We start from the raw sequence: 15,602 nt of genomic DNA on the forward strand, positions 1-15,602 counted from the left end.
TGTATCTTGCTTGAAAGTGCTCCTCCAGTCACAGACGTAAACAAGACACACTGACAGCCAGTATCTTTACTGAATGAATTTATTGGTTTTTTTTGAACTAAAGTTGCTCACAGTTATTTAACAAGGGATACATCAGAAGGTTCTTCTTTGTCCATTTTGACTGTTAAATAATGTCAGTTTGTGTGTCCACATGTGCGTGTGTGTTTGTGTCTTCAAAGTACAAAATAGGAAGGATAACAAGAGGTATTGCTTTCATTTATTCTTATGTCTTGTGTAAATAACCCCCTTCCTGCTTGTACTGTATGGGTTTTGCTGTATTACTATTATTATTAGTAGTAGTAGTAGCATTTATTATTCTGTATTGAAATCCCAGCCTTTTGTAGAGGTACAATGTAACAGAAGCATCAAAATCTATACACAAGGGGAGATAAAAGAGGGGAAAGGGGGCTGAGGGTGGTGGAAGGGAAGCCTGGGGGGGGGGGGAGGGAAGCAGAAGGTGGAGGCAGAAAAGACAACGAAAGCAAAAGAGACTAATTTACATCAATATCATGCAATTAAAACTGCCCCCGAACCTCCCCTCCCTCCGTCTCCAACCATCACCCTTCCTGTGTCCGACATGCACACAGCAATACAAGATAAAATTTCCAGATTAGAAAACAAAGCAAAACAAAGGAACACCTTCCCACTTTTGTGTGTCTCTTTAAAAAAAAAAAAAGGGATTTCCCCCTTCAAACCTATGTACAAGAAAAATGGGTCCGAGAAAAGGGGGAGGGTGGGGAGAATCCATAAACAACAAAGACAAATGAAATTAAAAAAACAAAAAAAACAAAGGGAAGGGAAATAAGAGGGAGAAATCTAACATTATCTTTAAAAAACCTTGCAATACAACATACACTCATAAAAACTCAACAAACAACAATTGAAGGTAATAAGAGAATTGAACACTAATACTAAAATCTACATTTAAAAGATATTGGTCAAGGAGATTTACTCCAGCTGTTTCTTTTCTTCTTTTTTGTCTTTGACACATATGATCATGGTTTTGGAAACCTTTGCATGTGGGCCAGATTGAGTTACACTTGGTGATAGTTGGAGAGAGAAAAAAGACAGAAGCCAAACAAAAAAATGGAATATTGGTGAGAGGATGAAGTTAAGTGGTCTTGTCATCATTCTTTTCCCCTCTCCCCAAAAATAAATAGGAATCAGTGTTACCTCTACACAGTAATGAAAGCAGAAGATTTATCTAACAGCTTAAATTTTTAAATATATATTTATATATATGCATTATAAATAATAACCAAGACCTAATAATAACTTAAACACACACAAGGAAGTTCCAGCCCACCCACCCACTTTTGAAAAAAAAATTTATAAAAATATCTTGCAATACTTTTAGAAGTTTACAGTAGCTTTGTGGTTTTGTTTTTGTTTTTTAACTCGCCCATAGTGCTATCTCCTCCATATCTTGCTCCGATGAACTACCAGTGGTTGTACACACGCGCGCACCCACACAGGAAGGGGAAGTTTGTTTGTTTTTAACTCTCATTTCATGTTCTTCCTTTGCATTAAAATTAAGAAAAAGAACAACAAACTCACGCAACCCAAATGAATAAATAATTAAATAAATTAAATAACAAATAAATAAACGAAACCAGCAAATAAATAATACTGATATATCAATGCAGCACTAACGACACAATAGTTGCATCCAGATGCACGAGGCAGGAGAGAATTCAGCTGGCGGAAGGAAGTCCCAGTGCAGGGGGAAGGAAGGAAGGAAGGAACTGAGAGAGAGAGAGCAGGTTGAGGAGAGAAGCAGCAGCAGCAGCAACGACAGTGGTGGTGTAGGTGGCAAGAGTGCATGGCAGCAGCAGAGATTGTCCTCCAACAGGTGAATTCTTGTCCCTCCTCCTCGCTGCCGGAAGCTGCGTTCCCCCCTAAGTTTCAGTGTTCTTATTTGATTTGACTTCCGTCTTGTAGTTTTCCCCTAAGTTTGTGCTCTGCCCCTCCAGCAGGCTGGGAGGGGGAGAAATTTGGAGATTATAAAAACAAAAACACAATTGGGTTGAGGGAGTTGGGTGGTGTGGGAAAAGGATCTGGGGTGGTGAAATTTGAGGACAACTTTCCTGTGGTAAAGCTCCTTAACAAAACATCGCCTGAATATGTCGTGATACCGCCCTCCCGCAGTCTGGATTTGCCAATGGGGAAGTGTGCTGTCAAGGGCAACGATGTCACTCCAGTGACTCCGACTGTGCAATTTTTATAACTGAGCAGTTCTCCAGCACAGAGCACCGAAAAGAAAAAGTGTGTGTGGTAGGGCGAGGGAAAAAGAGGAGACCCATTTCCTGCAGTGGGAGAGGGGAGGCTGGGAGTCCCCAAACAGAACCAGTCCGTGGACAGTCTTACATCAGTGGCCTTCCGTGAACAAGTGTTCGCAGAGCACAGAAGGTGAAGCTGTTGGCTGACATGTTAACTTTTCGGGATAATTCCTGGTAGCAGAGTGGAAAAAGCGGTGGTGTCAGAAACACAGAGAAAACAGAACAAGGACAAAAGAGGGCAGGGCAGTAAATCAGAAGGTGACTGGGGTGGGGGTAGGAAGTAAAAGAAAAGAGCTCGGAGATGATAAACAAACCAAAAAACAACAACCCAAGATTTGCCAAACTGGGTTTGTCATCTGTGCTACCTTTTCTTTCTTTTCTCATTGCTTTTGTGTTTTGTTTCAGAGAGATATATTATATCATATAAATATATATATGTGTGTGTTTGTGTTTTATATATAATATATATATATATATGTACACAGTCATTCCTTCATACAAAAGTTGTCTATAGACAGTTTTGTACTGCTGTAGCAATATATATACACATCCATCTGTTTTAGAGGCTAGCTTGCTAAAGAATACTCAGTCATTTCCGTTTGCGTCTCTCCGTGTGTGTGTGTGTTTAGTTATTTAGACTGTTTCTTTTTCCTTTTCCTCTTTTTTATTATTTAAAAATTGCATTTATTTAAGGTTGGTCTTGTAGGCCGAGTGACGAGGCCATCTTTGCCTTCTCTTTGCCAGCGGGGTACTTAGTGTCTCCTCTAGACCCATAGTCATTAGCATCGGAATCGCTCCGCTTGCTGTTTGCGCTATGCTTGGTTGGCGTGCCGGGGGGATGGGTCACCTGCCCGTTCTTCTCGTCTGAAAAAAGTTGTTTAATTACGTCAAAGAAGTTACTCAATGGGCTGCCTGGGTATACAAAACAGAGGAGACAAAAAGAAAACAAAGAAAGCAAGAGAAAGAGAAAAGAGAGAGAGAGAGAGAAAAGAGAGAGAAAAAAGAGAACAAACAAACAAATGAACAATGGGGTTTTAAACGAGAAGAACGTGATGAGCGGTCCAGAGCCACGTGCATGGGGGTATGTGGAGGATGAAGACAATGAGCAGAAGAGGAAGAGCATCAGGATGGGAGCACTGAACTGCCTACGCATATGGAAAGCCTGGGGTCAAGAATGCCACACCTGGTGGTTGGAATCTTGCACTGTATAGCAAAAAGCAGAACTTTTGCCTAGAAGGGCAACTGGCATGCCTGGAGAATGCCATGATGCCGGATAATACTGGGCCTACATGAAACTCCTCTGAAAAAAATGTCCTGAGTGAAGGAATTCAAGAATAATGCAAAACCACCAAAACTCTGATCCTAAGCATGCTCTCTGGGAAGTCAGTTCTATTGCTTCCAATGGCGTTTTCTTCTAAGCACCTGTGATCAAGTATGTAATCTAAATTATGCCTCGAAGATTCAGTGATACCTCATTTGCCTGATCCGTAGCCACACATGTACTCTTATGATCACACACAGAGCCTCTGCATACACAAGCTGCTCCCTTAACTTCAAGGAGAAGAGATTTGCTTGCACAAAGGAATTAAGCTGCAAATCTACTTTCTCCATTGAACTGAATGGGGGAACCTTTGTGGGCAGTAGAACTGTGTGTGAGCACAGGAGTTCCAGAACTTGTAAAAATACAACTTAGGATCTGTATCTATGATTCTACTCTTCTCCATCATTCCGTTTCTGTGTGATTTGTTCCAAACTTTAGGAATGCTCACTAAACTTTTTATGACTATTTCTATCATCCGTTGCACACCAATTATGCTACTTACATTAAGTACTTTAGCTTGCATGAATTTTAGCAGCAAAGGAGCATCCCCACTCCCAAAAAGCATGTGTACACTGCCATCAACCTGTGTCAAATGTGCACAGGTACCATCCCAATCTACAAAGTGTTCATATACCCCTGAACTATGTCTGCTGCTGTTTCCCTAAGGCAGGATTCCATACCGTAGCAGTAATGCCTAAATCCAGTAATCATATGCAACACACAATTCATGTTTAACATTTCCACAGCAGCTCCATATGCCCCTATGAGTCAAGGGCCCTGGATTGTCAATCCCCTCCCTGTGCACTCTTCCCACATTATCACTGAATTTAGGGACCAATCCAAACTTTGGCAGCCAACTGCTGGCCTTTGTCAAGTGGTGAGGCCACTGGCACGTCTGCAGCCCTGCCACACATGGCAGCCAGGGTAGGTGAGAGTGAGGACCAGCACAATTGCGGTGCCCGGCTGGAGCTTATGCCTTGATCAGGACTGGATTGAGCCGAATGCCACTGTGCAACAGCAGTGGGACTGGTTCGGCAGGCAGTGAACCATGGGTCAACTCAGCCTCTCCCCGCTTCTCAAATGCTTGATTTGGGTGCATTTCTTTCTGGCTGCTGCCAGGGGGAATTCTGCTTGCAACATTCCCACACATTTGGATGGTAGAAATGGAAGATACACAGCAGAGCTGTAATGCTTCAATCACCCTAGTGGTGGCAGCAGACCTCAGTGGAGGGACAATCCAACACACTTCCCAGGCAACAGGGGTCTGCATTGTTCTGCCTGATGTTGCTTATTGTGGTGAGATCTGGCCCTAGGAGCCTATGAAACTTATTTAAAATAATAACTAAGATGCATCTTAGCCACCATATATCTCATGTGGCATCCAAAAGAGAGTTACTGCCGCTCTTGAAAATAAGATGAATTCTAGGAAACTACCGTACCTAAGATGCATAAGGCTAAATCCGACACAGTGTTAAGTGCATTTAAGCCCACTGATTCCAATGGGTTTATGGGTGCTTAACTCTGTGCTGAATTGTGACAAGAGCGTATAACAACAGTTGCTAGTTACTAGAAACCACTGATGAGTCCATGGGGAATGTAGATGCTGGAAGACTGACAAATCGGGAAACGTCTTCTATTTTGTTTTAGTGAACAAAACGAAGAACTAGATATTGCCTAAGAGAACACTGGATGCAATTGGACAAGTTTTCTGGGACTGATAATTTAAATAAATAAGTATGTCAGTATCCTGCAGAAAACAGAGAAACGAAAATGTTTTACCGAGGCTTTAATCTGAACAAGGGACCATTTCAACTCAGTCCAATTTTTCTTCCAGGGTAAGTCCTGGAAAAGTTAACACCATTTACACCACATCCTGGTGAAGTATCTTGGTGGGTTTGGTTACAATTAATCCACAGTGAAATCCTTGTTAAAATCTTGCTTCTAGCAATCTTCGTGTGATGTGTGAACAGACATACCAAGGATCACTGTATGTGTGCTAGTCATGCATAGCAGCACAATCCGATACATGTCTACTCATGAGTAAACCCCAGTAAGTTCAATGGTGCTCATTCCTAAGAAAGTGGTTGTAGGATTGCAGCTTAAGCAACCCAAATTGTGATGTTGAAGTGGCAGCCATGGCACTTAAGATCAAGTCCATTCTGGCTCAAATAGAGTCATTGTGTGTGTGTGTGTGTGTGTGTGTGTGTGTGTAAAACCATTGTTTATTTGCATATATTGATTATTTTAAATATCAGTAGATACAAAAATGGCCACCAATTGCACTGAAGTGACCAGACTAGTAGGCAATTCTCTCCCCACTTGCCCTATCCAGCTGACAACTTGAGCAGAACAACACCAACCGCACTACCAGAAGGACCAAGTTGCAAGGAAAGTGTAACTTAGATACTCTTCACTTCTCATAAGACAGCCTTTCACACTTTTCGCTTTCACAGAAAACAGTCCCTTTCCTTAGGGACTTGCTAGCAAAGTATCAACGTTAGTTTTCAATAGCAAAGACTTGGAAATTTCAGTTTTTAGCAGGCATTTATGTGCAGATCTTCCCCTGGTTTGTGAAAAAGCCACACATCCATTCGCTCTCCTGCATTCCATCTACAACAACAAGGCTTACACTGGCCATAATCCTTCACAAACCTAGTTAAGCACACACAAGACCATTGATTTCAGTGGTCTTCCGTTCACTTAACTCGGTGCTGCAGTCACAGAAATTAAGACATGGTTTGTGACTATATAGGCTATATAGGACTGATATAAAAAAGTACAGGGAAAAAGTAGAAAGCAGAGCATCCTCCAGAGGTGCCATGATTAAGAACAACTGAGACACAACTGCCCCACTGTTTCTCCCATGATGCTGGGGCAAAAGGAATAATGGAGAGATAAGATTTCCAGAATTTTGAAGGGAATCAAAAGTTTTATCTCCCTCAGATTTAAAGACATAACGATCCAAACCCGGAAATCTTGCACATACGCAAAATGATATGTGTACGACACTTTGTTATATGCTTTGGTCCTCATGCTCACATGTAAACAGGCTTCTGTGTGTGATTGTGTTGTTATTTTGTAAATTCCGCCTCCTCTAACTTTTTTAAAATAGCAAATTTAGTCTTGCATATTATGCAACAGCTTCTTGTGTACACTTTGTCAAAATTTCCAGCTAGAATTACACACACACACACACACACACACACACTAGATGTGTGTGTTTATTGCTAATTTATAGCAGTAACAAGTTTAAAGACACACATCCCTCTGCATTGATTCTCTGCAAAGTGTCTGTAAGGAATGAATATGGCAGAGTCTTGCTGCATAACGAAACAGCAAAAGAAGGGAGACAGAGGTTGTTGTATGCTTTAAAAAAAATAAAAACCAGCAAAAAACCCCTCACTGGAGATAACTGCATATGTACTACTCAGCCTAACTTTGCATTTTTCTGAAAAGGTCCTGTTCCATGCAGCTGCTAGAGACAGCCACTGGAAGAATGGCATAACTTCAGAAATAAGTATGAAAATGGTAACAACAATGGTAAAGTTGTGGTTGTACTTCTGCTGTGCATGAAATGGTCATGCTGGAATAGTTTGGGAGATAAAATGACATTTCCTTGATCTTTCAAAAATTATTATTCCAAACAAGTACAACATCTGACATACTGCACTGGATGGACTTAATATTAAATATTTTATCAGGAATATTTACTATTCAAATTATTCCAGAGGTTTTATTTTGGGGGGGGGGGGATATTGCTTTCACAGTTGCCTTACATACATCTCCTGCATTCTCCTAATTTGACCTACAAATCTGTGACCCTCCAGATGATGTTGGGACTACAATTCCTATGACCATTTGTTTTTATTTTGCAAACTGCCTGGAGAATTTAACTGATGAGTGGCCATATACATTTAAATAAGAATAGGTAAAGGTAAAGGTACCCCTGCCCGTACGGGCCAGTCTTGCCAGACTCTGGGGTTGGTGCGCCCATCTCACTCAAGAGGCCAGGGGCCAGCGCTGTCCGGAGACACTTCCGGGTCACGTGGCCAGCGTGACATCGCTGCTCTGGCGAGCCAGAGCTGCACACAGAAACGCCGTTTACCTTCCCGCTAGAAAGCGGTCCCTATTTATCTACTTGCACCCGAGGGTGCTTTCGAACTGCTAGGTTGGCAGGCGCTGGGACCGAGCAACGGGAGCGCACCCCGCCGCGGGGATTCGAACCGCCGACCTTTCGATCGGCAAGCCCTAGGCGCTGAGGCTTTTACCCACAGCGCCACCCGCGTCCCTTAAATAAGAATACATGATAGTAATAACGAGGAGCCATGCTGCCTGGGGATGAAGGGATCTGGAAACTCAACAATAACAATATTTAGAGAGAGAAAGGTCCCCAAGCCCTCATCTACAGACGTCACTAATCTCTGCTCAGCCTACATTACCAAGGTAGCAGTTTACATCACTTGACAACACGCTAACTCAGCTGCCTGACAGAAGCCCATTTCCTGCTAGCAATTCCCCTAGCACCTGTACATGCCTAGGGAGAAGACCATGCTGCTAGATTCTTCATAATTTCTCTCTCTGCCAAATAGGTGGAGAGGTATTGATTATGCTTGGCTACATTTTTGTGACGTCAGTGCCATCTCCAAATAGATTTCAGCTTCTAGAATTACAGTACAATCTAATCTGTAAAGTTATACTCAAAGGAAATTATCTAGGTTTCTGAACTCTCAGAACGTAGCTGTATTATAAATCACCATCATCTCCACCCCCCATCATATCTTTATGGTGGTGATACACATCTATACAGAAACTTTGGGTCGCAAGGTAGAAAATAGACCTACATTGGCCAGAATAGTAATTCCCATAACAAATGTCTCTCTTCTTCCATAGTCTTCTGCCTTACCAGTAATCAGACATTAGCACAAGAAGCTCAAGAGTCTTGTGAAATAGCATGAGAGAGATTTAAAGCTCATGTACGAACATGATCCTAGAAGAGAAAGAAGAGGAATGCAAGTTTCACCCTTAGATGCCCCTCTGTGGTTAAGTTGGATTCTCACGTGGCTTTGGACCCCATGCCTTCACACGCTAAATGGAACCAGTAAACAAAAAGTGTGAAATAAAGCGCAAAAAAAGAGCTACAAGTGCTGCCGAGAAGGGTAAAAGAACATGCATGTGTTTTTGAACTATGAGCTGATCAATTTATTCAGGAAGATCAGAGGCAAAAGGAAGTGCAGAAAAAGCAGGCAGAAGAAAGGCAGAAGGAGAATGGATACTGAGCTGTTTTCACAGAGGAATATAGAAGACAACCAGGAACCAAGAACATCAGTACTATTTATGTAAAAATGCAAAGCACTTGGCAAAATTCTTAAAGGAGATTTATCATTTTAATATTATGTATTTTACTCTTAATACAGGGTCTATACTTGTCTAATTCCCCTTTGCATTTTCAAACACTCTCAATCATCTGGGCTGCCCTTCTTTAAAATACAAAGAAGGCTGACCTTTGTCGCTACTATATTAATCAGAATTTTTAGATGGAATATCAATGGGGTCTACGAGAAATCTTTGTGAAAGTATTCCTGGGAGCTGAAAGCAGGAGAACCTGGGATTGATGTATTCAGCACTTTCATTTGTTTTTACCATGGCACCCATGTTGGGAATGAAATAAATGTCCTGTTAGTGGCGGGGCAGGGGGGAGGGGGTAGAGGGAATCAAACTGCTGGCCCTTGGACAATTTTGTCTGATGATTTGCAAACAACCAGGGGCCAGGTAATTACAAAATTGAAGGTTCCCATTCATCCTTTCCTTTAATGCATCAGTAGATGGGCTTTAATGAATAGCAAATTGTGTAAAAAAAGGGGGGTTATTGCATGTATCCTTGAAGTTCTGTGGTGAAAGATAACTCATGTTAAGTGTCAACAGTGCTTTTTTCTGGGGGAACACAGGGGTACACATACCCCTGAACATTTTGTGAACCTAAGTTTGGCCTCATTGAGGGGGCAGCATTTCAATATGAGTAGGAAAATGAGAGTACCCCTAAATATATTTTTTTAGAAAAAAAGCACTGAGTGTCAACCACTGTGAAACTGTCATGTTGGTCACCACAGCTAGGTTTTGTAGTGCTGTTCAGTGCAGTGGAAAAACTCAGTTTATAGGTATTTAGACTCATGTGACAAATTAGTCGTGTGTCAGTAGACTATGAGTGTAAGTCAATAAAGTTTTACTCAGAGGAGACTCAATGAAACGAACATGAATAAGTTACGTCCATTCATTTCAATGGGTCCACTCTGGGTAAAACTCAGCTGGCTACCACTCTGTGCATGTGTTTTCCTTCTTCTACATTATAAGATCTTTGAAGCAATGCTTGTTTTCTGTTATGCACGCAGAATACTTGTCTGCAAGAGTATACTGCAGCTATGCTGGGGCTGGAACACATTAACAGAATGTGTTTGAATCCCTTTGCTTGAGAAGTTGTAGCCTAGAAACCCAGCTTGGATTACTGGAAAGTCATTGAAATATCAGAATATGTTCAGAGAGGAATGCACCCTCTTGAATAAGCTGGTCTGATAACACTAACCAACCTTCTGAATAGAAATGCATAAGGATAAGTAGTTCCAAAGAGCAGAGGATCAAAAGAATCATAGCTACAAGGATCAGTTTATGAGAAAACGGAAGTGATGGATGTTGCCTGAGTATCAGATAAGGAGGCAAATACTTGGATACAAAGGAAGTGCCAAAGTCCCAAGGAAGCAGATTAATACCAGCCAATTCATGAATGTAGCAGAGATGCTACTTAAGGCCACAAGGAAAGCACTGCAACCGAATGTAGTCCAAAACAGAAGTTTCAAAGAATGAAAGAAGACAGTATCCAGATGGAGAGTGTAATAGACCCTAGTTCTAAATATATTCACCATTTGTTAGGAAGCTATTGTGGCACAGCAAGATCAATGTTGCAGGCAACTTTGCCGAAGAAGCCAACATATTTTCTTTTGCTTCGGTCAAGTAAGAGAAATGATGCGCTTGCCTTCCTTTTGATGCCATATACATGGATATATCAAGAGAAAAGATGGTGATGTTATTCAAATTTTGTTTGGAAGTTGATGATGTTAGAAACTTGAATGGGAAGGGTCATGGCTCAGTGGCAGTACAACTGCTTTGCATTCAGAAGGCTCCACATTCAATCTTCAAGGAGATTCCTGTTTGAAACCCTGGAGGCCTGCTGCCAATCAGCATAGACAATACTGAGCTGATAGACCAATGGCCTGACTCAGTATAGGGCAGTTTCCTTTCAGAGGCTCCACCTTACCCTCAAAAATGCAAGTGGAAACCCCTCCTTAACTTTAGCTAAACCCTTAAGGTCATATCTCCCTCTAACAGACCAACACGTTTTTTTAAAAAAATCACTTGTCCTTGAGGTATTTGGACATAAATAAGATCACAACAAGCAAATAGTCTATGCTTTTCTCATGAGAAAAGTTTTGCTCACTCTCTGGTTTTGTTCACTGTAAATGCCTGCTCTTAGGAAACATGTCATATTTCATTGAAAAGATGATTGGGGAGGGAGGTGTTGTCAATTTCAAAACAAAACAACCATCCCACAACAGTCCAATTTTTACTTCTGGTATTATTCCTATATCCATAAATTTTCCAGAAACCTCAGTGTATCTCTGTTACCACTCTTTCAGCTCTTCCCTTAAGGCCCCTTATCAGCATTCATTAGTAAGGAATTATAAGCACAAAGAAATGATGCCAAAGTCTGATACACTGTTGGGAGAGCTCAACTCTGACCAGGGCCAATGGGCCTCCTTTACGATGAGAAGTCTTGTGGTGGCCACTGCCTCCATTTCTGGTTTCCCCACCTCACAAATGATGATACAGAGTTAGAAAAGGTATTGAAAAGCGCACATAAAATAATGGCAAGATAGGGACACCTTCCCTAAGAAGAACGGCTAAAGCATTTTGAGTATTCAAACTTAAAATGTCTAGGACAGGAGAGGGAACTTTTTTTGACTCCATGGGCCAGTTCCTTATCAGGATCAGTCTTGTGGGTCAAATGTGACAGGCGGATGGGATCACCCACCTGTCAATTTTGTGATAATAACATGATTGAGAGAGTGGGCAGCCACACTCACCTGTTAAAATCCCTTGCTGGAGAGCTGTTAAAATGCAGGGCAGGGGAGGTGCTCTGGAAAGCAGTTTGGCAGTTTAGCCCCTGCTCAGCATGCACCTCTCAGGGAAAGAGATAAAGAAGCCCTTTCCCAAGGAACAGCCTTCTTTAAGGGGTCTTTCCCCCCTCCTCTTGGGAGGCATGACTTCTTTGTGCGGTGATCCAGAAAAATACTGAGTCTGTGTGATTCAGCTGCAACCACCTCTTTCCAAGGGAAATGCACACGCAGCGAAAGCAAGCAGACTAGGCATTTTTCTGCTGTGTTCTTTGGCTGTGTGTGCCTGTTCTGAAGAGTGAGAAGGCGCACTTGACCAAACTAAGCATGATTTGTCCACTGCATGTCAGCTGTTAAGTGGGGGTTAAATCCTACAGTGCAGAATTGTGCCAAATGACACTAGGCAATGGTAAATGTTCTTACACCCAGTGGCTAAACTGGAAACAGAAATCTACAAGTGAATGGCACCGTTTTCTAATTTCAGACACCCTTTCCTCAATATGCTATAGGCTCAACAGTACAGGAACTGCAGAAAGGCCCTGTGACATGTGTCAGGGAGCCATTACAAAGCACACCCTCTTGAGCACCTGGGAGCATCAGACCTCCTTCACATTTTGTTTCCCACAACCAACATGGGTGGTGAACACCAGCACACCCAGGCTGCTGTGCAAAGTGTGAACTGACTCTTAGTAAATTTGCAAGTCATTTCTGAGGGAATATATTTTAAGGAATTCTACAAAGGTTTCATTTGTGTAAACTGGATCCAGCTGCTACGTATCTGAAAATCTGACCCAAGGCATTCACTGTGACATTGAAACCAGTAATACCAAGGAAAATGTCAGGATTTAAAAACAAAACAAAACTCCTCATTGGTAGCCATTCTACACTGTAGTGCAATTGTAACAAAACCCCTTTCTGTCCATCACAATGAGTTGCTTAAAACATAGTAAATTTAGGCCAGCACTGCGTTTCCAATAGTGATCAATTCCTAATGCACTATAAAAGGCACTCATCTCAGTTTACTGGCTGAGGGAGCCGGCGTACAGCTTCCGGGTCATGTGGCCAGCATGACTAAGCCGCTTCTGGCGAACCAGAGCAGCGCACGGAAACGTCGTTTAACTTCCCGCCAGAGCGGTACCTATTTATCTACGAAGCATTAATAAATCACTTTGTTCTCTGTTGTTCACTCCAGCAATTTAAAGTCAAGGAATACAGTGAGTGTGTCTTGTCCTGAACTTCTTAGGCAATTAATTTAGCTTTTGAAAAGACCACTACTCTTGTCTTGTTTACATAGTCACTTGAAGCAACGACTAATTGGCAGACATGGTCACATTTGCTTACAGCATCAAGGAGTAATTCAAAGTCTACATAAAACTGAAAGAAAGACTATCCAAAATCCATATACCTCCTTATTGTCACCAGGATAAAAGCCAATGAAAAGAATACTGTGGCTCACTGTAGTAACTCATTTGGGCTGAGCCACAGGAAGCACAAGGTGATCGGGACAACTCAGAAGTAATAAGCATGGAGGAGCAGCTTATTCTGATCTGTAAGATTCCCTCTGTAAGCTAAATTGGAACAATGGTATTTATATAGGGTAACAACTACAATTTAACATCCTTCAAAACAGTTTGGAAATCATCAGTTAAGTAAGGAAGTCCTGGCTATGCTGACTATACTTCCAAAGATGAAAAAGAATCTAATTGTGGAAGGATGTGTGGATCCAGAATTGGCCTCCAAAGTCACTTACGGACACACCGTTAAGACTGTGCTCATGGAAGACAATCTCAGCCACGAGTGATCGCCAAAGAAGAGAGAAATAGAAGGACACTCACAGCAGAAAATTGTCAATAAAGATAGTTGGATTAGAAAAAATATAACAGGACACCTCTTAGCCATGAAGTGTTCCTTCACAACTGAAATAACAGATGTGCATACCAGCCAACAAGCTCAGCCGTCACTTTTTCCAACTCCTATGCTTCTGGCCGCTTTTTCATTTTAAAAGAATTAAAGAATAAAGAATTAAAGCGTTTATCTACTCATTTCTCCGAAAGTAGTGAAACTTCCTTAAAAGTGCAAAACTATTCCAACCAGGGGAAGAACTGATGGTGACACTGTGGGGTGGGATGAGGCATCCAATCTGCGCAGTGCATAGCGTGCAGAACTCAGCCCTAGAGAGGAACATGAATGCTTCAAGAGAATACAGGGACCCCAAACCTAACCACTCTATGCCTGCTATATCTGCCTTCTTCCACATTCCACATTTTCCACACTTCTTGTTCTTCCCTCTTTTCTTATTCTCCTTAAGAGAGTATCTTCAGGTGTACTTTCTCCCAGATGCTTTGGGATTTCCACAGAATACAGCATGCTCTATTATTCATGCCTGTTCATTAACTTATAATATTTATTTTTTAAAGGTGGATCTCATTAGTGTCACAATGACAATTATGTCACTATACCTGTGTTCCATGGCAAAGTGACAAAGGCAGCAACCCATGTCTAATAGCTAGCCAATGGCAGCACAATGTCCATTTTACTCTTAGTGCTTCAAGAATCACGAAGTAGATCTTAGGTTTCTATGTAGCTAGAGCAAACAGGAGCAATTCAGCAGAACTGTTTCACATCAATAGCTCTCTGTTGCTGAAGCCCATGGGTGGGAAACCTGGAAGCCTGTAGGTCTGATTTGGCCACTGAGGCCATCCTTATCCCAACACACCCACCTGTTACTCACCTGATGTCGCATGAGAGCCACGGCTGCTAAGGAACTATTGGGAACCTTAGGGTGTGCTTCCATTGTTCCTTTGCAAGTGCAGCCTGTATCGAGTCCAGTTTAAATTTTGCAACGGTGTCATATGTCATCAGGTGATTGACAGCTGCATAGCTCTGCCCATCTGACAAATGTGGTTGGTGCAATGGTCATAACTAGATCGCGCCTGCCACCTGAAAATGGATCCTCACAACTGCTGAAGTCAATTGGTGATTGCTCCGGGTTGGTGCACCATGTGAACACCTTGCTTGTGCCAGCTGCTGATTTCTTCCACAAATGGGTGCTCTAGGTTGTTCCCTTTGAGCAGAAGCTGCAGTTCTGTACACTAGCACGGCAGCAGCAGCAGCAGTAGCAGCAAGGGTCACTGTCTCCTGGCCTTGCTCCTGTGCCTCTAACAGGAGCCTGCCAGTGTCATGCAGAAATTTAGCAGCTGAAAAATTTGCTGGCATGGAGGTAAGTGTTGTGGAAAGCTTTGCCTTCTTTATTTCTGCCATAAAAGAAACAGGAGCAGGGCTAGGGAGTGGCAGGGCGATGAGTGGCACCCCAGTAGCAAAGTTGGGTAGTGCTGTGTAAAACTGTGGCTTCTGTTGGGATGAGTGAATCAGAGAGCCACATGCCCTTGTCTTCATTCTGACTGATCAGCTTGAATTATTATGGGGTTCTAGTGCTGCATTTCTGCATGATGGTGGAGCGTTCCACTTGGTGATTACTTACACAAATTCTGAATGTTACCCTTTGCTAAACAGATGACTGCTTCGCCCCAATTCTGTGCCTCTGAAAGAATCCCCATGGCTCCTTTATGGGCAGGGGGCATTTCTCTCAAGTTATCCTAGGCAAGTCACTTCACAATGGGGCAGGCAGAAACTGAGCCTCGTTGGCTGAGTCTCTTTGCAAGGGAGGGAGGGGTCACTCCCTGGTCCCCACTTTTTCAGGAGAGGGAGGCTGCTTGGGGAGGTGGCTTCTTTCCACCCTCCACCAGCCCACCCGCCTGTTCTCATGATGGCAGGCCGTTGTGACTCTTGGACAGGCTAGCT

The 15,602-nt window shown here is 42.4% G+C and overlaps 1 protein-coding gene across 17 annotated transcripts in view; it reads right to left on the reverse strand.

Annotated features, from left to right (window-relative positions):
* Positions 1-61: 61 nt before the first annotated feature.
* Positions 62-15,602, reverse strand: part of BRSK2 (BR serine/threonine kinase 2) — a 404,628-nt gene continuing 389,087 nt past the window's right edge. For 6 of the 17 annotated variants that reach the window (XM_083718472.1, XM_083718482.1, XM_083718469.1 and 3 more), the window contains one exon: positions 62-2,489. In XM_083718472.1, the coding sequence (XP_083574598.1) occupies positions 2,470-2,489 (20 nt within the window). In that variant the 3' untranslated portion in view covers positions 62-2,469. Of the gene's footprint in view, positions 3,231-15,602 lie in introns of all 17 variants that reach the window. The other 11 variants (XM_083718481.1, XM_083718468.1, XM_083718478.1 and 8 more) reach the window with 5 other exon arrangements.

This window comes from Podarcis gaigeae, assembly GCF_964106915.1.
Source record: "Podarcis gaigeae genome assembly, chromosome: 1".
Classification (NCBI taxonomy): Eukaryota; Metazoa; Chordata; class Lepidosauria; order Squamata; family Lacertidae; genus Podarcis; species Podarcis gaigeae.